At 39.4% G+C, this 27,732-nt stretch overlaps 1 protein-coding gene across 1 annotated transcript in view; it reads left to right on the top strand.

The window, feature by feature from the left end:
• Nucleotides 1-27,732, top strand: part of AMPH (amphiphysin) — a 120,961-nt gene that overhangs the window by 27,181 nt on the left and 66,048 nt on the right. The window contains exon 2 of the mRNA XM_059819103.1: nt 27,480-27,560. Coding sequence (XP_059675086.1) covers nt 27,480-27,560 — 81 coding nt within the window. The remainder of the gene's footprint in view (nt 1-27,479; nt 27,561-27,732) is intronic.

Below are 27,732 nucleotides of genomic sequence, written 5' to 3'. Positions count from 1 at the left end.
TTCATCTTTTTGAGCAACTCTTAGAATTAGTGACTGAACAGATCAGAGTGGAGTTACATGGCTGCTGGTATGTTCTGGTAAGTATAATCCTTCACTGCTGAGAAAAGGCTTACATTTTTACAGTTGGCTCGCATCCTCTATAAATTCCCAGAGACCAAAATTTGAGTCATGGGTCTGATTGTCTTCTCTACCCTGTCTTCTATATTGCCTCAAAGCTTTGGACTCCAATGTGCATTCCCCTGTGAGACACTCCTCCCACCTTGCTGTGTTCCTGTTGAATAGCTTTTTTGTTAAATTTTGGCTTACATAACAGAAGAAAACATGTCAAGGAACCGTATATGCATTTCTCAGAAAAGATTGATCACTTATACCCTAAATGTAATTACGTGTAAAATGTTTGTAAAAATATAGGCTAATGCATAGATGAACTAGTCACATTAACCAACCAACAGCAGTATTTTTATATTCTATTTTAAATAGGTTTAGATAATCCTCTGTGTTTACTTTAGGTTGCAGTTATATTTAAAGAAATAAATGCTTTTTGAGGAGCAATTTAGGCTGTTTGAGGGTGAGATAGTAAAATGTTGAGCTAAACAAGGAGAACCGAGATAAGTTAATTGGAGCATTTTTTATTTATTACAAGTTACTTTTTCCAAGCTGCTACTGACTGATTTGTACACTGCTAATAAGCATTCCATGTGATTAACTAGCAATTAGTGCTTCATAACTTCTTAATGAAGAGAGTAGAAGCTGTATGTTGCTACCAAGGATTTGAAAGCGTGGTGAACGGCCAGCCTTGATCATTCTGAGGTCTGTTAAGTTCAGATAAAGAGCCTCAAGCTCTGATTTTATTTATTCATAGCCCCATCTTCAGAGGAGGAAAAAACCCAAATGGTGCAGGAAAGAAAAAATAATGCAAGTCAATTCTTTGATTAAAGTTTTCACCACAGTTTGTAATGCAATTTCCAGATCAGGCAGTTGTTACTATTTGCTGCTGTGAGGAATAAGGGGAATATTGTGTACTGATTGTTGGTTGAGGGGGATGGACAGTGAAGCCGTTTTCTTTTATAGTTGTCTTCATGGTCCTACCCAAAAATCTGTTGGTTTTTCAACCATATGGCAAGAGATGCACAGCAAGAAAAGCACTAAAACAGGATCTTGCTCCTGAAAGTTAAGCAGATCAAAGGGTAGCAGGCTGTTCCTGCAAAAATACAAGCCTCCTGTGACTTATTCCCAGGAGAGGCCTTACGAATATGAAACTGTTTACCTCTGTTGCATAAATATGGGAGCGATTCCCAGTCCTGAGAAGCTGGTAGTGCTGCTGTGACTGCACAGGGAGGTCTCTGGGTAGCTGGAGATGACAATACCAAAGCATGAGCGGGTGTCTGGTTACAGCTGAAGGAATTATTCTGGTGGAAATAATATATACTTCTGAATTTAATCAGATTTTCTTCTTTTACATTTTTGAACAGATTACAATTTCTTTAAGTTAGTTATTGCTTTAGTGCGCTTTTTAAATTGCTCTTCAATTATTTTTCCTTTGGGTTTAATAGCCTTCAAATTGAATTTCTCTTAATTGTTGTATTCCATGGTCACTCACTGTCTTCTCTATATATAGGCTGTATTTTTGTAAGAACAGATGAAAAAAAAATAATAGTTGAACTAGTCATGCAGGTATTTTTATCATTATAATGTAGTTTAAATTATTAGTACAAAACAAAAATACACTTGATTTAAACTGGAAAGAGAAGCTCATTGAGCTGCATGTGTAACTAAGAGCTAAAAAATTACACGTCTGGTCATGAGCAAAGCTTCTGTTTAATTGAGGCGATGGATCTTAGAGGCAGTGCCGAGGTAGGTTGTGCGGTAAGGTTTTTATTTGGAGGTCAAGAGCACCTATCCTAAAAGAAGGGGTGATCACAAAGGTGGTGAGGGGAAAAGGACTTGAGGAGACAACTTCTTGAGAGAGAAAGGAAGGAGAGTTGGGCTAAGGACAGAGCAAGAAACCAGAAATATCAAAGATGCTGGTAAAGAATAAAAGAGAAAAACAAAGAATAAAAGAGAAAACCAAAAGGGAATGTTTGAAAGGAAACGGGTGGTGACAGTGGAGCTGTAGGTGGAGAGAAAGGGGCAGAGAGCAGAGCTGCACATTACTTGCACATCCCTGATTTATGTCTGTATGCGTGTTTAATTTGGGGGAGTAACAGTTGTTTTCCCTCAATGCTGACTAGTTTTGCTGTTTTCTCGCATGATATACCCTGGGGGCTCGATGCAGTGTTTTGCTCTTGCACAGGAGTATTTCTAAGAGGACAGAAAATCCTGATGTAACTTTGTACATTACCTGTTTGTAGTCAATGGGACTTTCAACACACGAAGCCATAATTTACAGAAACAATTTGACTGCGCACTGTACTGTTAAGGGCGCCCCAAAAGATGATCGTCTGAGTTAGCAAAGGTTACTTAGCTAAAACCCCAGTCGCCGTTATTTCCTTAAACCTGTAACAACACAGAAAGCCGCAATACATTTCCACAGGTTTTTCGTATTTAGGTAAGGTTGCCCCTATTTTTATGGCTGCCAGTCTTCTCTTCAAGTACTTCCATTGTTAATGTTACACCAAATTTGTAACCAAGTGTGCCTGTGTGGTAAAATAAGACAGTGCAGTGGTAGCAAAGCTATGTCTCCAAGAGCTGTACAGCCATGTTAGTGTGCCCACCAGAGCTGAAGAGGGGTTTCATTAGCCAGGATGGAGCTGCTACTCTAGCAAAGCCATGCAAACCCCCCAAGCCTGGTGTCTCTGCACACCCCTACACTTATGCTTTTCGATAAGCCATCTGGTATTCATTTAGCTGTCATATCTGCCTCCTTCCTTTGCTGTAACAGCTTCCAAATCCTTTAAGTCAAATAACAACTTTAGACATTTGATAGGAGGATAATTAAAATATCAAATTATAAGAAATTTTTTAAAAATTGAGGTTTTTTTGGATTGTAATTTTCTGCAGCAATCTGGTCTTTCCAATAGCAGAAATTATTTTTTTGGAGTTTTTTAGTAAGAAAATCAAGGGCTCAGTTAATGGGTGAGTATAAACTGAATACTGCTTATTGCTAACAGTACAGACACGGCTTTTTTCAGGAAGAAAATACTCCATGTCCTTGCCAAAAGTCAGCATAAACATTCCATCCCATGGGTCACTGATACACCTATGTGCATGGAGGTTCTGAATACATGTCTGTCTTGGTGCTCCCCTGTGCTATATTAAATAAAACTAAGAAGCAGGTAACCTTCAGCAAGGGCTTCCAGCTAAGCTCAGCTGCTCGTAAGTTTTCTTTCTGGCAGCATCCTCCTTCCCACAGCTTCCTCAAGCGGTGGCAGCGAGCGTGTATTTCCATTCCCATGCTCAGCCTTTTCCTGAGCTGGCAGCGACGACGGGACTCACCTTGCCCAGGGACGTGGTCAGTCGGCAGAACAGCTCCGTGCAGAGGAGCTGAACCGGAGCAGCAGACCCCGGATGAGCGTGGTTGTGAAAAATGTTTGTTTACAAAAAGTCCTTTTCTTTTCCAAGAAGGAAAAACAACTGAACAAATGCTTCAGTCCCATAGATTTCTCTTCCAAGAGTACATTTTCCTTACAGAAGCGACAGCATTTTCCTATCGGAGACTATATTATCATCTGTGAAGTATTTATCTGATCTCTAAGGAAAAGATTAAGAACATGTTCTGACACCAGCTCAACTGCTGCAGAAATATCAGAGGATCCTTCTAATCTGATGACTGCAAATGAGGTCATGTAAATTACCCAATAAATGTTGAGAACACATAATAGAGGTTTTATTGTATACCCAGATGTGCTTTCAGTTTTTCGGTAATATTCTCCGATATTGATTTTTTTTTTTTTTTCCCCCTCTACATGTGAAAAACTTGTAAATTTGGGATAGTCTGGAGAAGAAAGAAATTCTAGAAATAGCACAGTTGTTCACCACACTTCTCGAGGGTGAAATGTCTCAATTTACAATTAAAAAAAAAAAAAACCACCCAACAACCAAACCACAAAAACTTTCCTGGTCTGATATCTTGGCATATACAACCCAAAATGTAGGAGTTAAATTAAGTTCTTGCTGTCATACTCATTGATGATAAAGTAGACTTTTCAACCAGAATTTCTTTCCCAAAGTCTGTGAGTGAATTTAATATAAAATACAATCCAGTTCTCTATTGGCACTGCAGTTCTAACAAAATGAGGTATAATAATTGTATTTTAAAGGCCAACATTAGATACGCTTCTTGAAAGGCATTAGAAATTGTTCTGCTGAGTAAGGAGGTATTTTTATATAATAGTTTTAATCACACAGGAGCTGCACTTCTTGAATAAAAGGTCAATTTAAGCAGAAGTGGACTTCAAAAAGGGCGAACCTTGTAGGTAGACAAGAAAAAATAATTTCCAGCTTTGAATAGGGGAATTCTGATTCTCCTTAGTTATGGACTCTTGCTCAGTTTCTTGCCTAGATTGCTAAACTGTATGAAAGCGGTTGACTGAGCAGATTAGTTGTTCTCAAAAGAATTTCATCCCTGAATTGCTCAGCCCCCACATCAAATTCTAGTTAAAATTTGGAGATGTCAATGTAATGGCTTCCTTGTGCAGCATACAAAGATCAGACTCTCTGGATCCCACAGAAGAAGATTAAACCCCACAGCAATGAAGCAGTGTACGTTGGGACTGCGGGACAGCACCGTGTCCATCATGTTTCTTTCACTTACCAAAAATTGTTCTATCCTTGTGTTTCAGAGACAGAGGAAACTTTTTTTGGCCTGTGATTTGCTTGGTATGTGACAGCATATTTATATTTGATCTGTGGTACGCTGTAGTACTTCACAAAAAGAGAAAGGAGGTATTCTGGCTGCAGAAGGAGATCTAGGACCTGCAAGCTCAGGAGAAATCTCAGCACTCTTAGTGTACGAGGGGCAAGCTAGAGCTTCTGCTGCCCTGTCCCTTGCTACACACAGTATACAATGCTTTCTCCCAACATGGAGCCTACCTACTATCTTGAGGAATATGTATGTCCTTTAAGTTAGGCAAGGTACAAAGTGGCAACTTAGAGTTGAATACTCATTGCTTTTCACATCACAGCTATTGCTAAGTCTCTTCAGCTATTTCAAAGCTGTATATGAGTTTCCAGATTTGTGATTTGGAACAATATGGTGCAGAAAGAAGAAAGTTTCTCAAATAGGTTTTTTTTTTGAAGGAAGTGTTTAGAATGGTGCTACTGGGTTCAGCTTAACCCTTGTTAAAATCTGTGCTTGCAGACTGTTCTTGTTTTCATGCCTGGTTATCTACAGTAAGTTTTGCTGCAGTATATTCTGAATTGAAAGTGGTAGAAAAATCCTCCTGAGGGTAATTTACCTCATGGCATAGGAACCTGGCAAAAGATGTTACCGTTTTTGGACAGGAGAAAGGGTTCCAGCTTATCCAAAGATGATGTTTTTCGGTCTGCAACTAGATGTTGAGATACCTTGCAATTTAATTTATAAATATTTATTAATGAGAGTCAACTTTAGGGTCACTAACTGTGGCCATATGAGCGTCTAATTATCTTTCAGTCCTTATCTCTTTCTGTTGGCGTCTTTACTGTCTTGGCATCTTTTTAGAATGTAAAATCTGCTCAGAGGAGAAATAATTGCATTAAAATTAACTGGCAGCGATTGCGTGGTTGTTTGGGCAGAAATTAGATTTCTTCAGTTTATGGATAAAATGCTGTAAAGTTAAAGCCATACTTCTTATGGCTTGTTATGGAAAATGCATTGCGTTCCTCTTTTACTTCTGTAGTAATCCCTCCAGTACCTCCTGGGCTTTCTGTCCTGAACAAGGTAAGAGGATGAATTCCATTGTGGCTAATTCAAATTCTTCTCTAAGTTATCCTGGCAACAGAGTTAGATGCTGCATTCTTATTCTTAATCTCTTCAATTACTTGATTGATTCCCTTCTGATATCCCTTCAATTTAATAATGATGACTTTCCAAGTTGTCCTGACTTGGAGGTGAAGTTTTGCAGGGTCCCCTCTATGCTAAAAATAGGTTTGCTGTTTTTTTGTGCTTTAAATTTAATCAATATCCCTTTGAGATTTTTCCCCTTTTTTTTAGTTCTTTAATAAAATGGACAGACTCACTACTATGGAAAAAATAAATATTCTTAATTTTTTTTTCCATCAGAAAGGGCATACTAAGAAGAGAAAAACTCCTAAGCATAAGTGTTGAACATGCACTGTGTACTGGCAAGGGGAGATGTGGGAGTGGTGGGGAAAATCCGCTCTGACCCGTGACTAGCAGATTTCCTAGGGGTTTTTCAGCATATCCGTGAATATGCCCAGCCCCTCTGGGGAACAGGGCTCAGGCTCAGCGTGAGACATGTAATTTAGTCTAGGGGCTCTGGCTGCCGCGTGCTTGATTTACTAACCCAAATACAGTACAAAGACCAGGATCTATCTTTATATATTAAAATCTTTGATCACATAGATTGCATTTGAAGTGCAAATTCTTGTGGTATTGCAAAATTTTACTGTGACTCCTCATATATTTGAGGCTGTTTAATGCTGTCTAGGATGCAGGGTCCTGCAGTCTGCAGTAAATTGTTCTTATCTCCATGCTTCTTTTCTCGCACTGTATCTCAATGAATGTGATTTACTTGCAGTGATTTTTATGCAGTGGCATAGTCATGAGTTCTTCGTCTGTCTAAGAGTTCTGCATTGAAGAAAAAGAAAAAAAGAAAAAGGATAAGAAGGTTAAAAACAAGAGGAAAAAAAAAAACAAACCAAAAAGAAAGGGCAGCAGCTCTTGGGATCTCTTTTATGTTTCTTGTCTTTGTTCCACTGATTCTTTCTGTTGTTTCAGGCTAATACTTGACTGTGGGTGCTGGGATGAGGTGGTCCTGCTCAGCAGGGTGAGGGGCAGCGGGCAGCGATGGGAGGATTGCTGGATGCCGTTGCGTAAGGCTCTGAGCCCACAGTGATTTGCGTGCCGTAAAGCTGACTCTGACTTAGGCCATGTGAACAAGGAGCCCGGCATTGCCTGCAGCTGCAACATAACCTTTTAGTCCACCGTCAGTGTTCTTCCACTGTGTGGACAGCCTGTGGATGTAGGAAGGTGGTTGTAAGGAAAAAAAATAGCTTTTTGGGTGACCAAGCTTGACTCCTGTTAAGGGTAACTGGTTTTTAGAAGGATACTGTTTTGAGCAGCACATGTCTATTTACTTGATTTTTGAACACCCAAGTTGAATTCTTTCCCCATCTTTCTCCAGGGGCTGAGAAATTCTTCTTCTGGTCTGTGAGTTTTTAATAGATTTCATATACTTTCAAATACTGCTTTCATACCTGATAATGAAAAACCTTCCTTGTTCATATTCATAAGGCGTCTTGTATCGCTGTGTTAAAACGGTCTATTTTTTTCTTACCCAAATGTGACCCTAGAATCTCTGCAACATTATATTTAGACCAGTGTTGTAATCTATGCGCGGTGATTTCCCCAGGAATCTGCCACCATGACACAGAGATCTTCAGGCATTCACAGATGTGTATTTATTCTGAAACAAAATAAAAAATAGCTGAAGGCTAGAATGAGAAATTCTGTATCAAGATGGTACTTTGAATCTGAAAACCTTGCTTTAAATGATGTCATCCTAATTTCAGAGCAGATTTAGAATCAATTAAGTTAATTACGGAAAGAGAAAGCAGAGGACTCCTATGTTGTAGCCCTGTTAATCACATTGACTTGCACTTAATCACACAGTCTTACATTAATCACACAGCTTTGAATTTATATTGTTTTATCATCTATGAGGACTGCAGTGTTTTATGCAGAAACCGTTTCAGGCGCTACTGAAATGCGGCTTCCTCTTGAAGGATGTGGCAAATGTCTCGCAGCCCGTAGCAATGCCGACAAGGGCTGAGGGCAGGAAGAGGAGAACAGGAGGAACGAGAAAGTTAAGAAAGGTAGAACATAACAACTTGAATGGTTTTATTCTTACTGCTGTGAAAAATATGCTGTCATCAGTACCTGGGACTAACAAGATTTTGCTTCACTACTTTTGTGAAAATGTAGCATCTCTGATGGCCTCCTAGCAACCTGCTGAAGTGCTGCAATTAATTTAAATTTGAGGAAGCAATGGCATCTACCGAATAACTGACATGATTTCTTGCAGCATCCAGGATTTCCATTGTGGTTATCAATCTCAGTAGATATCTAGTGCATAAAATTCATCTCCCAAAGAAAAAAAAAGGATAAAAGTTATAAAAGGGCACAAAGCTAATAATAACTCAGTCCTGTTATAACTTTGCATATTATGAGCTTTTGATGTAGAGCCCTGGGTCTTTATAAAGAGGAGCATGTGGGTAACTTGGCAAGAACTACCTTCAGAGGAGTAGCGTCATTATTCAGGCAACCTTTCCTTTAGGCTGTGTCATTTTAGCTTTCATTGCCCCAACACTGTCACAGTTTAGGAATGCCTCACATAATCACCTGCCCTTATTTTCATCAGTTTACCTGCAGGCCTACAGAAGTCATAGTGGTCAAGAGCATTGCATGGATTAAATTAGCATGAGTCACGTTAAAATTACAATGGAGGGGGCATAAATAGACCAGGAGTACTGATATAAAAGTCTTGTCCTGAAGTTTTATCACTCAGCATGAAATGAAGTCTAAAAGTAGCATCAGATTTTAATCGTGTGTTTGTAGTTTAGATTGCAACAGGATAGGTCATAAGCCAATTGATGGTTTCTGTCTCCTAGCTCTGGCATCGTTATTAAGAAGTACGAAATTACATCTGTAAAATTACACTCACTAACAGCTGATTCCTTGAGTTTATAATGTGTATAAATAAAGCTTTTCCTGCTTTATTTTCCCACAGCATTCTAATTTATTAATGGAGTCAAAGAGGTTTGTGTTTGGTACTTGATGATGTTACATTTCCTTAATGTCATGGTTCAGATCGCGGTACAACTGGAGTTCTTCGCATTGTAAAAGGAAGTCTGATAAACATGACAGATATAGACAGATTTTAAAAAAATGTTTTGCTCAATTTAGTGTATTGATTTTCACCTTACATATATATTAGTGGAATTTTTTTAGAAATTATATATTTCAAGGAGACTTGAAAGAGTAGATTTAATATTGTAACTATTTTATAATGACACAATTTAAATATTTATATTTTTTAAACTATTTCATATCGGTTTTAACATAAAGGATAAATAAATATATAGCCTTCTATAGAATCTTTGTGAACAGGTGAACAGCAGAATTGTGGTTATAAGATCCACTCTTATCTGTGATTTCTTAGCACTTTAAAAAAAACCCACCACCAAAACTGCAAAATTGGACATTCCTGGAGTACACAAGGCCTGAATGGGGCTTAATACCATCTACTTGCAGCAGAGGTGCTATGTAAGCTGGGGTTAAGTTATGCCACACAACCCAGATGTGCCCACCTGAAGGAGAGACTGGTCCCCCTCTCCCATCCCGGATGAGCCGGCGCGCAGCGCCATCGGTTTTGTCGTTATCATTCCCTGGAGGCTGGGACACGTGGGCTGTGTCTGCCTTGGGAGTGTGAACTGATGGTGGTCTGTCTCTAGATCAAAACAGTAGGTGTTGAGGACCTGGCACTCTACATGTTTCTAGTTTGTTTTTTTTTTTTAGCTTGGATTAGCTCTAGTACCATGGCTTGAATGCCGGTTTGAAGCTGGAGTATGCTGGAGAGTATATATACAGGTATGGGGAGCGTGTGTACATATACACACACATCTGTATGTATGCGCTGCTGGACAAACACACACACATACTTACTTACATATGTGCGCATGTCTATATATATGCCATATATATCTATGGCTGTGTCTGTGTATGTAAGTACATATATCCCTGGGCAGACTTACCTATGGATGCCTCATTCCCTGCAGTCCTTGCAGGTTTGTAGCCCTGTGATTACAGCGTGCATCCCCCATGCAAGGTGAGAGCAGTGGCGATGCTAGTAGCTTGCTCTAGAATAAGGACTTGCAGTAAAGTATAAAAGTTGACTGTTTAATGTAGAACTGCTCCTGTGACAGGAAATCAGTGTAATGGCCCCTTTCTAAAGTTTGCGAACATGTAGCTATCTAAAGTATCTGTTGTTTTGCTGAGGAGAAAAGACGCAGCCTTTGCTGAAAGGCAGCAAACGCTGCTTATTTGAAGGAAACTGGGTGCCAGCATACTGCTGCAATAGTTGTATTTCGTGAACAAGGCAGGGGTTAGTTAATTTGGGAAAGTCCAATCTAACTACAACACTAATGACTTGGTACCTTTTCTCTTATGGGGAAAAAGCTGGTCTGACAGCTTTTTAAAATCTCTAATCCATGGTGTACGGATGTAAACTGCCTGCAGAGTAAGCAACTTGATCACTGCAAATACCCGGAGGGCCTTTTTTCCCTATAAACAGGATTGAACAAAGGATATGCCATGAATCTGTTGATTGATGGATTGGGGAGGCCTTTAAAGACTTTTGTTTCTAAAAATTCATAGATGTAGGTACCATTCTTTTTTTTCCCTCCCATAGTCCCAACAGAGAACTGCAGTTATTTTAGCTCTGTCAGCAATCTCACTGTCTGTGCAGAGATAAGCATTGGGCAAAATTTAATAGACTGCATCTTACAGTGTGTAATGTAATACTTGGAGATAAATTATGAAAGAAGCAAAGTATTGACCAACTTCCACAACTTCTAGATGTCAGCTATTATGGGACTTTTTGCTGTGAAATGCATTAAATCTTTCAATTAGAGTATTTTGTTACTGTGGTAGTAGATAAGAGGATTCTGAAAATAATCATCTATTTTCCTGGAAACCGTAGTCTTTCCTGGGAGCTGCTGCCTTCAAGTTCCATCCTAACCATCGTGTATGAAAGGAGCGGGGAGGTGGAATTCAGTAACAGGGAGGTGCTGAGACTCAGACTGAAATACAGGTGGTACTTCATAGGTATGTAGGGGGTCTATAATAATCCTGTCTTGTATTATAATAATCTGGCATCGTGTGCAGATGCACATGGGTTTGCGCACCATGGAGCAGGGTACATCTCCTTCCTTTTCAGCCTTTTTGTAGCCCTCACTTCTTCTGTTGAGTGGAAAGCTGGCTTTCTAGGGACAGATCTGATATTCAGCTGTAGTATATACTGTGCTGCCCTAAGCTGGGTATCATACGGGTATTTTGGATAAAAATGAGGCTGACTTCATAGCAGTCTTCACCTTGATATTTAAAAAACATTTCATCAAACTTCTCACAAATCCTTTTGATACTATGGTTCATAGCATCTGGTTAATAGAGTAAAATACCAGATAAAGACAGCTATTACATTTAGTTATAAAGCGTGATGCTTCCATCCAAGCCGAAGGGGACCTCTAGAGATCAGGGAGTCTGAACACAGTTTAGGGTGCAAACTGGAGAGCTTTCTGCACCATACAGACAAAGACAGGCAAAACAGAGACAGTCACAAGTATAGATCACTGCCATGTTACTGCGGTTACGCCAGACATCCCTGATCTGGTTTCAGTCTATATTTTGCAGGTTTTAGAAGGAAAGTTCCTTCCTTTTCTATAGAGTAGTTGTTTGGACCAATTTTTATTGCAGTAGTCAAAGTCCTAGATGTTATTTTCCTGTTGCAACAGCATAAGTCATTGAGTAATCAGAATATTCACCCTGAGTGTAAATGCCACAGAGTCTTTGGTGTCGGGCTGGATTTTCCAGAAGCCCTCCAACGGGACTCACGGGCTTTGATTCTGCTACACATGGGCCAAGGCCTAAACGCTGCAGTACAGTTCCCTACATGATTAATCCCCTTGCCTTTGAAGGGATTTACATCACTAAAGCTCAGTCAAGGGAATCCTGAAGCTACCTGAGATAAACATCCCTGGACAGATGGTTTGTCCCTGCAACTTTAGTTATTCCATTAAACAAGCTTCTGTGCTATTACAATGCATGGTCCAATCTTTGTTAGTCAGAAATAATGTCTCTATACATGTAAGTAACAAAAATGGTGTTTTTCAGTGACACCTAAGAACATCATGGGTTTCCTAAAGTACTCGTAACATCATTCAGTACCTGTATTTCTAGAATAAGTCCTTTATATTCCTTTAAATGAACAAAATGTTATGACTGCGGTGCATTTCTAATGTTAGTAGCTGCCAGAGGTTAAATTTCTATTTATAAATGCCTACAGAGTTTTGCTTGCCTTTTAAAGCCATTATGGTTCATTATGTGAAAAGCATCCTTTATGAAAGCATATAATCAAAATCACTTAAAATGTCTTTGTTAAGAAAATACTTGCTGCAGAAGCTATTTTACGCAGCTGAAAATTTCAGGGCCTGTACTTGATACAAAATAAAAAAATCAAATCAGGCTTTATACTTACAGAAATATTCCCAGTAAGCTTTGATTTACTTATTTTTGCAGCAGTATCTTTAACTTTTAACTTTTTGCTACAAGAAATATGACAGCTTGAGTAAGTATGATAGACAATATTAAGTAATCGTTGCCATAGGTATCACTTTATTTTTGGGAGTGATAGATAAGCAGGGATTAGTTTCTCTTTCTCACACATTCAGATCCACAAATCTAATTACCTGAGTGAAATAACTGAGATTTGCACCTTTTCATGTACTTCCACTCTGTTATATGTGCTTTTTTTAGTCCTTTGTGTTGCTCAGTAGTTGTTGAAAGACAATTGTATAGGCATGGTGTTGATGCACAACATCTATATGTTCAGTTTAAAGCTCTCCTTTTGGCCTCGTGCATGATTAATTACAGGCTGGCACAGCTGCTTAATCAATTCCTGTGCCTCTGTTTCCTCCCCCTAGAAACGGAGGTGTTATAATCTAATCCTGGAGTAATTGTAAGAGGCGCTTGGGAGAGAGCCACTTACTGTGGTGATCATGGTGAATAGGAGTATTTAGAATGACTATACATTTGAGCTCCAAATGTAGTGAGACACTGAGGAATGGATATCTTTTTGAGACATGTGCAAAGTGTGTTTTTACAGGATTTGGCCCTGAATATCAAATTGTTGTAGTTTAATCACCTTTGCTGCTTTTTCATGTCCAACGCCATTTTTCAGATCCATTTTCACATGTAAGCTGATTTTCAATGCTTAACACGTTGCTTTCTACCACTGATTTTAAAATAAATCAAGTGTTTTTCTAATTTTTTTCCTACATATGACTGATTTTCAAAGCTGCTGAGAAAATGGGAAAATCAAAGGGAATTCAAGGACCTGGAGTAATTTAAGAAAACTCTTAATTTAGACATATTATTGCTAGAGAAGAAAGTTACCTACAAACTGGAGAGAGTCTAAAGAAAAGCAATGAGAATAGTTGAACAATAGCAAACTTGACCACAAGGGAAGGTTGGAGTCATGGTATTTGCTCAATGTAGAAGAGAGTAGACTGAAGGCAGGAATGAGATCAGTCTTCCAATTTATTTAAATAAATAGTTTTTTTAAAAAGTTATTTTAAGGGGAATGGTGATCATTTTTTCCATCTTTGCCACTGGATGCAGGACACCAGCATAGCTGATCTTCAGAAGAAAGACTAGAGTTGTTTGCCACTGTCCCGTGCTGTTCCGTGGCACTTCAGGTGTGAATGACTGTTAACTTAGTGTCCTCTTCCCTCCAGCTGAATTCAGCTGTGTACCATATTCCTGGTGGTTTTCATTAGTAGCTAGCCTCTGCCTGTTTTCTGTGGAAGAAGTTCCTTCTGTCTTATGCGTGATGATGAAGATTTCTGTTGAGATGTTCACTGAAGCATGGCTTCAGCCTCAGTGCAAACAGTTTGCTTCTGAAGAGTTGGAGAGACCTTGCAGCACAGGGCTTGCTGATGAAGGTCACTCCGGCTTGTCCTTGCGGCTGCTGTTTCTCCAGCATCCCTTGGTGACTACGCTAACAGGTCAAGTGGCTACAGCATCCTGCTGTTATTTTGTTTTGTCACAATTCTGGAAGTGCTATTTTCTAAATTTCCTTACATTTGCAGAGTTTGTGATTTTTTTTTTATTTTTTTTTTTTTTTAAAACCTGTCTTAACCCTCTCTCTTGTATTGGAAATGTCGTTTGTCTAGATCCTGAAGTCTTTCTCCTTGTTCATCTTGCTCTCACTGTGGTACATTCCTCTGACTCAGTGTTTGTCTGAATAAGGACCGTTAAAAGGCATCAGAACGAGCTCCCGATGAGCAGTAACCCCAGAAGAACATGGTTTCTCTTGCAGTAAAGCGGTGCTTGCATGTCATTTCTTTTCCAGCATCGGTAGATAGGCTTCTTTTTTGGACACCTTTTTGCCTGGAACCTGTGACCATTAGACAGCTCTTAAATGCATTGTTTTTACAGAAGCACACTGAGTAGAACGGGACTGCTGTTTGCTCGGCAAAGAAGGGACTTCCCTGAAAAGCGGGCCCTACCTGTGCTCTGCGTGCCGCTGAGCTGAGCAACGCCACATCTGTTTCCACGTTCAGCAGCTCTGAGTTGTGTTCAGAAGGGGCTAATTCTGGAGCCTCATCCCCAGGCCCTATGGAAGCAGATGAAGCCCTATTTGCCTGCAGCATCCTGTACGAAATCTAGGTGTCAGTGGTGGAGCACTGACGCTACCACTGCTGGTAGTCCTTGCTGACCTCAGCTTCAGTTCAGAGCTTTTTTTCTTTTGTCTGTCTTCCCAAACTCCTGTTTCATTTGTATTGTTGCCCCCACCTTGAGTGTTTGCACGAATGTCGTTGGTTTTTCCTTGCTTTTGAAATCAGTTCTAAACAATGTTTTCACTAACGAAAAGGCATGAAGAAATGATGCACATAAACTCCTGAGAACAGGCAGGCTTATCCTTAGCAGCAATTAATGAGAAAAGCAGAAATATGCTGTGTTAGCTGAGCAGCTTTAGAATACTTTAATGTTGTGAGGTGCTGTTTGACCTTCAGTAATGTAAAAACGCTGAATAATTCTAAAAAGCAATGAGAAGGAAAACTGGTAACTTTCTTCAGAAATATCTGACTAGCACATAATGCTAGCCATATTATGCTGGTTTAAATATTCCTTTATAGAGCTGGTCTTGGGGAATTTGTGATTGTTATGAGATTATGCCTTCACAAATTCTTCCAATAAGTCTGAAATAAATGTCTTGTAGATCAGTAAATTTCTGGAAAAGCTATTTTTAAAAAAGACAGACAGACAGACCTGGCTGGCTTCAAAGGTTTCCTGAGTTGTTAAATTAGTTGAACCAAGTGTATATGCTCTGTCTAGTTTTTCACACGGTTGGGAGATAATTTCCTCAATTTTTTGAAAAGAACTTATTCAACATTCCATCTAGAGAGGAGTGAATTCACCTGGAAGTGTTATGTCAGTGTCACTGTCTTCCTCCAGATGAGGAGAGAGGTCTGAAGCACCTCAAAGGTGAAGAGTACCTCATCAGCAAGTGCTGCCGTGTTGGGCACATCATGAATATATTGCACACTAAGTATCAGTGATCTATGAAGAAACAGTAAATTCCTCCACAGATGAACATCAATCTGGAAAATGTTTTGCAAAGTACTAGACAAAGTTATCTTCGTGTTCTGCGTTGCTATGTGTGGCATGACATGAGACTGTCTTAACAGGTGGTGAAATATTCCGTTGGCAAGCCATCAAACCATGCTGGAAACTTCTGGTTTTGTTTCTCCAGGGCTTCACTATATCAGTCCTGTAATGAAGATTGCCCTGAGCCTGCACAGAGAAATCCTGTCCTTGCTGGACATGAAGGAACCTCAGGGTGGGCAGCATCCGCACCTCAGTGAGTGCTGGACCAAATGTGGGCATCTCTTTCTAGCCTCAGCCAACACCTTTCTCAAGAAGTAAGAGCATCTGTGGAAATGTCACAGCTCAGACTGGAGGAGGAAGTCAAGATTAGGCATCTGTATTGCTACTTTGAGCATATGGATTAATTTAGAAGCCAAACTTAAGACACAAAACCACTAGTAGCCTGTTTTGTAGATGCAATGGTGAAGTGGAAGGAAAATAAATTCACCTGTTAACTCTTTGAGGCCATGCAATGAGCCGTGTGTGAACTTTGTTAATTACCCATGTCAGGAATGGCTGAGCTCTTGTCTCTGTCATCATCTCTGCATGGTTAGTGATGTAACTGTAATTTTGGATCTAAGGATGTGGATTATAACCTCACAGGTAACCATTAGAAAAAAGTATTATATCAAATCAATATATCGCTTTTAAATCAGATTTTTTTTTTTCCCCCCCTCAGCAATTCACTTTTTTTTTTAATTTTATCTGGTTCTTTCTCCAGGTCAAAGAAATTACTTTCATTTGTCTGCCTTTTGTGATGAGAAGTAACCTAGAGATACCTATAGTGCTATCAAGCGAGACTTACCAACTTCGTATCATTCTACTGTGGGGACATTATATTTTACCACTAACATTCTTTATCTGCTTAGTGCCAAAATCCTTTTCTTTTATTCTAAATTGGTTCAGTTTGAGTTTAATCAAGACCAATAGGAAATATTGTCACTGGATCTCAGTACTGAGTACAGAACATCAGGTACTGCAATGTGAATATAAGGGGAAAGAGCCTGAAAAGCATCACTACTTAAAGTGAAAGCCTGGTTTCTTTAAGTTCTTTGATCCACTGAAGGCATATCATCAGAGCTAAATAAAGTAAACAAGAGTCTGATATATATATATATATCCTGTGGAACTAGACAGTAGGAGAATGCATGTGCATTTTAAATTCAAGGTCTCTTACATTGCATGTGATCTTTATTTTGGCCTTGTGACTGAAAAGCTTTTTGCTTGATTATTTTTTATTTGACTCCCAGCAGACAGGAAGAACATCACATACTTGCTGTGATAAATCCAGAGAGACAGTCTGTAAAGGACAAAATTGTCTTTTTCCAGGTAGAATTTAAATGTTTAATTAAGAAAGCAAAACTATGGTAGCCACAGATAAATTATAATTTTCTTTTTGATATCTCTCCTCTTGGCCCAGGAAAAACTTGATTAAATTAGAGATAATAGATTGCCTGTCAGGTATTGCTGCTGAGGACTTTGGTAGGATAAATTATATTAGGTTCCTTGTGCAAGGATGAGCTTTAGTGGCCCTTCTGTACAGGAGACAGATTTGTTTATTGCATTGTGGCTGCTTCCAGCTTAAAAGATTTTTGTGCTAAATGTCTTTGTAGTTGATTTTAATGTTCTATTTACAAGAACTCAGAATTTAGTTTTGAAAAAAGTTCTGTATAGGCAATCTACTTCATTGTTTTATAATTATTAAAATCTAATTTGAATAACTGAAGTTTTGTGAATAGTAATTACGTTACAGTTAGTTCTATGCAACTTTTTATGCATTGAAAATATGGTGAAAAAAGTTTTTCAAAAGGCTGATATACCCAGAAAAAAAGGCTTTGGAAGGACTAAGGGGTATCAAGTAAATAGACAGTAAAAGAACTACTTGGTCGCTGGGTGAATGTAGGCAGCAGAAGAGAAATTATTATTAATCGTGGCTTTTTGGTAGGATCTTTGAACAAACCAAGATGATGGTCCCCTTTTCTTCAGTGCTGTACATGGACAAAGGATCAGATGGTCTCTCCTTTGAAAAGCTTGCAGCCCAAATAGGGCCAAAAGTGAATAGAAGATTGGGTAAATCAAGTTGTCGCGTGAACAGAGTGAAATGTTATCGGGGCAGTAAATAATGTATTTCTTCCGTTGGTATTTTTTGGAGGGAGCAGTATTAAGGAAAGCATATGCTCAACAGAAAGGGTAAAGGACAAACCAAAGGGGAGTAGCAAAGTGGAGGAACTGGTAAGAAAGAGGGAAATAAAGTGAGTGTAAGCGAGCCTGGATGCACAGCCAGTTTCTACAAGTTTGAGATGCTCTGATCACTACTAGAAGGATATCCAGGTACTTTTCAGCTAGATGAGTAAGTTAAGTATAGGCAAAAGCTACAGCAACTGGCAAGATTTTTGATTACTTCAGCAGAGTAGCTTTTTGTTTGGGATAAGGTAAAGGACACAGAAATTCAGCCAAGGATATTATTGCTAATTGTGCAGGCAGTTAAATTTAGCTCTTCTTCAACCAAAAGAAGGGATCAATCTTTTCAAGAAGTGTGAGAGCAACAATAGCCAGAGAAGGGCAAACAGATTGTCTTTCCAGTTCTTTAAGATGCCTTTTTGTTCACTCTTCCTCTTCTGTATAGCTCTGATGCAGATTTCTGTACTGTGAATCTCCTTTTCACAGGAGGACAGCCCAGAGGCGAAGATGCTAGTCTAGAATAATCAGATTTGGTACCCTGAACTTCCTCTGAATTTGGCATAGAAGTTACTTGCCTTTCCTGTACCTTGTTTCCCCAGTGGTAAAGTGAGCAAGGAAGGAACTATTATTGCTTTAAGAGATTTTGTGAGGAAAAAGAGTACTCAAAAGTTTGAGGATTGTAGATGTTGCTATGATATTAATAGCTCAATTCAGCTGCCCACATATAGGTTGCTTGAGTTGTATCCTGCCTTGCCTCAAGCTGCTATTCCAGAAGACACTTCCATAGGTCCTGTGTCATGTTTGCCACCTGCAGAGAGAGACGTTTGAGACATCCTGTGCCATCTGAGATGCCTGTGGGAAGGCAAATGAATCAAACCCACGTTTTCTCGAAGTTGATTCTTTGCTTTTAAAAAGCTTGGTTCCTATTCTCTCTTAATTGTTTTTCTCCCTCTTAATTCTTTCTTTGATTTCTCTTTTTTTGTTTTCCCCTGTACATCTCAGGCTGGATATTAGGAAAAACCTCTTTACTGAGAGAGTGGTTAAGCATTGGAACAGGCTGCCCAGGGAAGTGGTGGAGTCACCATCACTGGAGGTGTTCAAGGAAGGTGTGGACGAGGCATTGTGGGACATGGTTTAGTGGGCATGGTGGTGTTAGTTGATGGTTGGACTTGATGATCTTATAGGTCTTTTCCAACCTTAGTGATTCTGTGATCTAAGCTTGGTCTATGTTGTTTCTTGTTTTTTTCATTTTTGTTTTCATCTATAAGCTACCTCCCGTGAAAATCACCTGCTATGCACCATTCCAGCATCTCTGCCTGGACGCTGTCCTCTATTATGCAGCCGAGTTATACAGAGCAGACTGGGGAAAGCTGGTCTAACAGCTTACCTCTCCATAGTTTATTTTTTGAAGTACATGGCAGTTCTTTGAAGCTGTGCCAGGCTTTCACATCCACTGGGGATAAGCACCTTTCAGATTACATGCAGAGAGTGTCTGATGAGCCACCTTACCATGTGGGAGACCCCCCATAGCATTAAACCCTATTAAGGTCCCCAGAGACAAGGAGGAAAAGTCCTTAGCAGTGCATTGTCATAGCTGTTAGTATCCCTTCTCTTCTCACCAGCAAAGCAAGGCCTTACAAACTCCAAAGCTCATCCTTCAGTCTCCTTAAATTCCTACTGCCCAGCTAAGCTTTACTGCTGGACCTCTTAGGATCTCACTTACGCAGAATGATAGCCAGCTGCTATTATGCTGAATTTTGCAAGGCTGCCTAAATTTTTGCAAGGGTGAGGAATGGTCTATGCATTGAGGTGCCCTGCAATGTGCAAGTCAGCGCTTTCTGGTTTTAACCAAATGACCAAGGACTAATGCAGACGTCTGTGGCTTCATTCTGAGAGGATTCATAGTCTTGTTTATTTTGTGGATCCCTCTGGAGCATTTTTACGTCATCTGGACAATGATTTACAATTAGATTCTGTAATTTGCAGAAAGGTTATTATAATCATATCTCATAGCCTAATGTTCACATTTGTCATTTAGGCTGCGTAGAAAGACCACATTTCCCTCTTTCAATTTTGATTAAGAGAACATATCATAGTATTTTATGCTTGTCTGGATATTATTCAGTACTATTCTCATTTGTTAGCAAACTGTTCCCATGCATCATGGTATTTTATAGTACTCAAAGCACCAGCAAGCAAAAGCTGACAAAAAATTAACACAAGAAAAGCAGCCATGAGAAGAGTGAACCTTCATGCATCTTGAAACAGCAAATACCTTATCAGAGCTTCACAAGCAGCAGGACAATCCATCAATAAGAAAAATCCTTCAGGGCTATAAAATATAAAGAGACCACATCAGGAATTCATTGAAATGCAGTTTATTAGGGGCTGGGAGAGGGTTTTGCAGGAGTGTCACTGCACACTTGTGTATCTTCCCCAGGCATCTTCCTTGGGAGGGGGTGGAGGGAGGTTGGTAGATTATATGGACAATTAGGCTGACCTGTAGAGTCATTTGTATGCTTTTCCATCCCGGAGAGTTCCTGGTACCTAGCAGCTGCCCTCTTCCATTGCTTGGGCCATATTTCATGCCTTAATGCAGTTCAGGATAGGACTTCTCTTTTGCTTTGTAACCCTGTACAGCAGAAATTGCCTCTGTCATATATTAGGATAGAAGTTACAGAGTTGCAGTCCTCCACCTTCCCAAATTGCAGTTTACTCTGATAGCCTTTCTCCTAGTACATGATCCAGTGTGTCAAACTTCAGCAATGAAATTCAACTGTAAATGGTGGCCAAATGAGGATTATCTTGCCCAGTTTAAGAGAAGACCTAAATGGGAGGCTGGGAAGCAAATACCAGTACAATAACAGAGATATAAGATTGGCTGTAACTTACTGAATGGTCAGGAGTTCTCTATATCATTAATACTGTAACTGTGTACAGAAAAAAGGGGTGGTGACTACAGATCACCTAACGTTGATCTGGAAACCTGAGCTAAGTTTAGTCATTTCTTAAGATTGGTAATGGAAACAATCAGGACTGCAGATTCTGCTGAAGATGAGGAATAAGAGAGAGTGGTCAGAGGAGGGTGAGAGCAAAGGTGTGTGTTGCAGCTCTTCTGTTTCCTTCTGTGTCTGATTGAGCTCTTCTAAATTTATTGGCCATCTCCACAGCAAATCTTTCTTTAAAAAAAGTGTCGTGTGTTCTGGGTGGGAGGCTCATTGTTTGCTCCTAAATGTTTTAAAGCATGTTTTCTTAAATTAACTGTTTTACACACCAGTGGATCTTCTTGAGACTTCAAAAACAGGCCAGAGAATCACCCTTCTTGACCCAGCTCCCATGCCTGCCAGGTGGCCAGCTGTAGTCCTCGGGATGCCTGGAGAGGTTCTGCGCTAAACCAGCACCACATGAGCAATTGCTTATCAGTGAAGAGCTTTATTGTAGTGTCTTTCTGCATTTTCTATAGCCTTCTTAGTAAAATGCTCGGTGTTTTGTTTTAAACGGGTTTTCAGGCTTTTGAGAGTCTGTCAATGACAAAGGGATTTTTTTCCACAACCTTCCAGCAGATATTAATGAGAACGGAGGCTTGGGCAAACATTTGTCATTGTCAGCTGTTGTTCTGCAGGAAAGGAACGACGATGGAATAGCAACAGCAGCAGTACAAAGGCAAGCCTGGGTTCTTGGAAAGTGTATAGGCTGTATAGCGTGGAAAGTATGAGATTCTGCACATGTACCCTGAGACTTTAAGTCTCATTCTATGTAAATTAATTTCTGCAGAAATTAATACAATACCAAAATGTTCTTGGACTTTATATTTTTTTAAATGCCTGTTGCTTATATACAATTATAATTTTGCTCAAAAAAACCCCCCCCAAAAAACAAAGAACAGCAGTAGAGAAAAATTTAATAAGTTTTTAAAGAATCTTTAATTTATTATTTTTCTAATTATGAAGTTCCATCTAATTTTTATGAAATACATTGTGCATATTTTAATCCTACCATTTAACAATATTGAAAAATACCGCTCTCCCCATCTTCTTTTTCTGACCATATTTTGAGATTTCAGTGCTGGAGTGAAATGGAGGCAGGATAAGACTGTAGACTTTGACATCATGGTAAAAAAGTTTTGTTTAGTTTTTAAATGCCACCCAAGTAGATCTTGAGTGGTTAGATATGAATGTTACCTCTTTGGAGAGGAGACTTTTTATTAGTTGGACTAAACATGTAGTTCCATCAGCTTTACACTTACATATCTGTAACCCAATTCACTGCCTCTTCCTGCCCCTCTTTGCAGGGGAACAACCAAGTAGCACCCTTGTAATGATTCTCCCTCTGGTTTCACTTTGGCTGCCCATGTGCTAATGGTGAGGAGGTGGCAATCTCATGTGGCTTCAGTGACTCTTGAGTATTTGTCCTATTTCTTGTGTTTAGCACCCTGCTTTCATGCTTGAGTGAGAGTCAGTAGATACGTTTTGGAATTAGTTCTGTTCCAGGCTTCATACTTTGATATGTTGTCTTCCAAGCTAGCTTTTATAGCTGGAATAGAGTTTCTTAAACGTTATTCCTACACTTCTCAAATACCATCTGGGTATCATGGGTTATGCTTAACTTTTCTAATTTGACACTTTTTTTAGTGTTTTTGTGGTGTTGGATGTTTTGTATAGCATCCCATCACATGAAAAATTTTGTCTCTTTAAGCTTGGAGGTGCCTGTGTGCATTTTTTTTGGGGGGGGAGAGGGTTGGTTTGGGGTGAGAGGGTTGGTGGGTTGGAGTTTCTTGTCTGTCTAGAATTATTGTCAGGCTGAGGTAAGCTTAGGGTCGTTATGTTTGCGGTATGAGTCTTCATATACTATTTTGTAGTTGGGTAAGTTGAAATACAGTTGTGTTTACTTCAGACTTATCCCATTGTGTTTCTCTTCACCTCAGATAAGTGTTCTTGTTGTGCCTCATAAGAAGCTTCTTTCAAAGCTTCTATTTTATATTGACCAAATACTACTTTAAGTTTTGTGAGCATTTGTTGAAATGCATATGATGTTTTGCACATAAGTATCTATAAAATTATTTCTTCTGAATGGTCCACTTTCATTTTAACCAATTTCTGCCCAGAATTACCATCCCGAAACTCCTTTGGAAAGCTGTACATACTACTCATGCAGACATCATGTTTCTTTTACAGATTGTAGAAGAGTATGGTATTAGGAAAAAAGTGTTGTGAAAGAGTGTTGTAGATGCATGAGTTTGCATCTATTGAGATCCGGAGCACTTTTGCTATTCTCAACAGATTTTGCACAGTGAGTCCACGACGACGGTTTTGGACTCTCACAAGTGTTTGGCTTGCTTTTCATACTGGGGTTATTCTGTAACATCCTTAAATAGTGCTACTTGTGGCAAGTTAGATTAGCTTAGCTTTTTCAGTGTTTTAATAGTCCTGGGAATTTCTGATAAAGTCTTGTCCTGGGTAGTCCTGTCTGAGCAATCATGTCTTCCTTCCCTGAGTGGTTTTGAACATGTTGGTTGTTCTTTAAGAATACTGATGCACGACTGGAGACAGTGCACGTTGGGATGTCTGAGGTTACTGTTGACTCCTGTCCACCCTGCTGCTGCTGCCATGCAGGGAGCTGAGCTGCTTTTGAGGCAGCTCCTGGGTGGCCCACGGTTTACATCAGAGAATTAGTTTGTTTTTTTCTTTCCTTGAATTGCCATAGTCTTGGAAGCTTTTTTTTAGCAGAGGGATGGGTAGGCCTGTTAGGGTGGTAGTCTCAGCAGCTATTATAACACTGTCATCCTTGCCACAAGATGTGAGTTTTCAATATAATCGAGCTTACTCAAGCTCATCTGTAATTTCTTCTATTAAATTAGTTTCCTTTCTTTGGCATGTTGCAGACACTCAACAACATCACATCACAGTCATTGTAGAATTGATCATTTGAATTCAAGATCAGCAAATTACTGACTTTTTCTTCCTGACACTTCAGATACTCATAGAACTGAACCAAATGTATTATTTGGTAAATGAAGGCACTTAGACTTTTTAAAGGGGAACTGTTTAGCCTTATGTCTTCCAAAAGGTTTACTGAAGGTGCAACATCCCCAAATGGAAATATTCTTGCATTTTGTATCTAGACGTGTACTCCTGATGACACTTATGAATGATATCAGATATGCTTGATGTCCTTACTCAAATTTTACGTGTTTGTGTAGAATCTATCATTTATTTATCTCAGTACCACACTGCCAGACAATTCCTCTTTACATGTATTTGCTGGACAGCATCTAGGATTACCAACAGATCAAATTTAGCTTTTACTTCATTCTCAATGCTAATTGGGCTTAATTATTTAGTTCGTATATTCCTAGTGACATGCTGGGTCAACATTGGTATTCATTTTAGATCCTTAGCGTAATTCAGTGCATTAAACAAATTGTACAGTATCGTGTTTGGAGACCACAGTTAAATGAAGAAAAAAATAAAGCAGCTGTTTCAAATTCTGTCTTTTTTTTTTTTTCCCTTTTTATGGCATTTTAAGAGAAAACTTACTGGTAGCTGATTTAGTCTAATTACATGAAATGGGGTAGCTTTTTGGATAGGGTGATCATGTTCACCAGCTATTTTATACAGTCTTCAGGAGACTACAGAAATACTTGACTGTAGAAGGTTTATTGAGATTCAGTACATGTTTGTTTCTTTAATTTTTTAAAAATGATTTTGCTTTAAATGGTACAGGCTGTTCATACACATTGATAGGTGTTCTTAACCCTAACCCCAAACGTTATTTCTCTGTATGGGTGTGCTAATAAAAAAAAAGAAGCTAGCCCTCTGCCTTCTCTGACTCCAGGCCTCATTCAAGCCCTACAGGCCATTGAAAGTTCAGCAACAGCTTTGGTTCCTCTGCTCTTTCTTTTTCTAATGCCTGAATCCAAATCCCCAGTATGGGTTACCTACCACATGGACCTAAAATAAAATATTAGCCACTTATCTGTCCAGATCTCCTTTCTTTGGCACGTTATAGAGCCCTCCAAGGCTTTTGTAAAAGACTGTCCATCTACCCTTCTCCTGTCCTCAGGGGCCACCAATAAACTGAGCTATTCCTGTTACTAAATCTAATCCTTATCTAGAAGGGTGGTTGAACTGAGGCTTAAGGGAGTAGTTAGGCACTTGCTGCTCCTGAGCACAGCCTTCATTTTACCTTTAAGGGCCTTCAGATGCTTTCCAGTAACCTGGGCTTTTGAGGGCTATTTGCTCTTGACCGATATCTAAACCTAAATTTTGTTTCAGCCTGTCCACATGAGGGGTTGGAGTTAGAGGAACCTGTATGTAGTGTAGATAAGCCTTCATCTGGCCTTAACCCTACCCCAAAGACACCCTATAGGTGGTGGCCAAACTGAGCAAATATAAATGACAAACTATAGACTTCTGTTGACAAGAGACTTCCACTTTAAGACAGAAGTACAAGAATAAGTGCTGAAAGGTAGATGAGTTCTAAGACTTACCTTCAGTCTGCTCACCTCTCTGTTGAGCCTACCAGTGGTAAAGTTGTGATTGCGATTAGGTTGGTTGTAAAAAGCTGAGCTAAAAGTTCAGTGGTCCATGGGACTATATGGTAGGGATATAAAGGGACCCGTGAGGAATAGTTTATTCTAGCCTGTCTGCTATGCTGTCTCTATACAGAATTGTGGGGATGGGATTAGGATTGCATTTAGGAAAAGAGTGAGTGAACCCCAGTTATCTGTGTGTATGTCATCGGCTGCAGGAAACTGTGTTATTAATGGTTATTTAATGTAACCCTGGATTAAGATTAGGGTTGGTGTTTGCAGAGGCCAAGTTCTGACACGGCATCTTAGTCTCAGTTCAGCTAAATACCTGTTGAGAAATTGAAAGTTGGAGATAGGATTAAAAAACAACCCCAAACCATAGGAGGTAGGTGCTGTGAGAGGTAGCTTGTTCCCCTCTGAGCCTTGTGCTATTGGGCCTGAGTGCAAATCTGGAGGCATGGATGTGTGGCATTAATATTTTGGGAAAGAGAAGAGAGTTTATTATGACAACCTTTCTTGCTGTAGTTTGTTACTTATCTTAGAATTGCTCAGACTCCAATTAACATACTCGCTACTTGTTCCTGTGAACATGGCTTGAATGTATTGCTGTGGGCAGGAGGTTTACCTGGCAGCTACCTCTTTGAAAAGGAAATGCTGGATTTTCAGAGCGCTGCCTGGTGTGGATCAAAGTTGTGCTGCAGTCAGGGGCAGACTGGCTCATCGGTGACAAGGAGCAATGTGAAGCCCTGTGATGAGTCGAAATGTTAAATTAAATGTTTCTTCCGTAAAACCGTCTATGATACTTTTTAATATTTTATGAAGAGATTGGTGATGAGAGCATATGAGGTCTTTGGGAGTAGTCAGCAGGTTTAAAAGCAACACAAAATGCCCAAATGAGCTGGGGGAATGAAAAGCTAAAACATAGCCATCAGCAGCAAAAGGCTAGTCTTTGTCTTTTTTTCCCTTTCTGATGTCATTCTTTCTGCTGTAAATACGTCAGACTTCAAGGAAGTTCCCTGTGCCAGGTCCAGAGGTAGCGTTTCATCACCTTCGTGATCATCTTGACCCCCATTTTTCCAACTGTGGCAGTGCTCGCCCCAGCTTTGTGCAGCCTGGTTTTATGGTGTGGAGCTGGCTGGGGTTGGGAGAGGCAGGCAGTCGGAGACAGAACGCACCAGGACTGTTTTGAGAAGAATAGGAGGGGATGTTTATTCATAGTATCAGCTAATTGCTACTGTTTTAATTTTGTGGGGTTTCTTAATTTGTTTTTGTTTTTAGCTGTGAAAATGGAAAGTTTGGACACTTTGTGGGGGAGCAATCCTAACATCGCTGTGTGAGATGGTTCATCCCGCATAGAAATACTTTACAAAGGTTTGGGGGTTGCTTGACAAGAAGGGTGAAGCCTATTTCCAGCTACGTATAAGTCTTCAATATTAAAATGAATGGATAGTGCCGGGATTCAATAATAGAATGCATTTATTGTAGTTAAATACAGTGTAAAGTGTAGCTGTGTCAAATTACTTTTGAGATTGCTATCACATGAATACCCCTTACTGCTGACATATTGCAGTGTATTTATTATCTAGTGGATGACAATCCACTTCTGAATTAATGAGGGGAGCAAATATGAACACCAATAGAAGTTTTAAATAAGCATCAGTTGTAACAATTTCTCATGCAGCCTTACAGTTCTTTATGACTTTATGTTGAAAGTCATGCAGATGAGAATAATGTTAATACCGTTTGATGTAGTGAGCCGTAAACAGAAGGAAAACCTAATGATTTTTTTTCTCTGTCTGAGTGGGGGGATAACTTGCAGTGCCAGCAGATTTCTCCCAGTCTTCCTTGCTTTGAGACCGTGGGATTCTTTGCTGAAAGAAAAGTTGCTTCATTAAAAAACCCACATACCCCCCAAGGACTCAATACCTGGAAGTGTATTTCCAGACACGCATACACACACCATAGTCCTGCTTTTATCCTTTTTTTATTTTGACAAAATGGTTTCCCATGTGAACTTTGGAAACTGTAGCGCACGCAACACCCACAAAAATAAAATGCTATTTAAGCATTTTATTTTTGTGGGTGTTGCGTGCGCTACTGAAGTGTTGAAAGTAGCAGTGTTTTTGTTTTGTGACATAAATATTAAGTTACTCCTTTTTCTTTTTGTTTTCAATATAGGTGCTTCAAAAACTAGGAAAAGCAGATGAAACAAAAGATGAACAGTTTGAAGAATACGTTCAAAATTTCAAACGGCAAGAGGTCAGTTACTTTTTCAGTTTCTATAATTGTGCCTTAAGAAGAATGCAGTGTATTTGAACTTGCTGATTCTGAAGAAGGTGTTACAGGGTAACAGGTAAAAAAATTATTATTTTTGGGGGGGTATACGATTTCTGCTATTTTGAAACAAAGAACAGTTGGATTTGTGCATGCA

Source organism: Gavia stellata, chromosome 6 (assembly GCF_030936135.1).
Source record: "Gavia stellata isolate bGavSte3 chromosome 6, bGavSte3.hap2, whole genome shotgun sequence".
Taxonomy (NCBI): Eukaryota; Metazoa; Chordata; class Aves; order Gaviiformes; family Gaviidae; genus Gavia; species Gavia stellata.
Note: the sequence above shows the minus strand (reverse complement) of the source record. Positions and strands in the feature narration are given on the sequence as shown.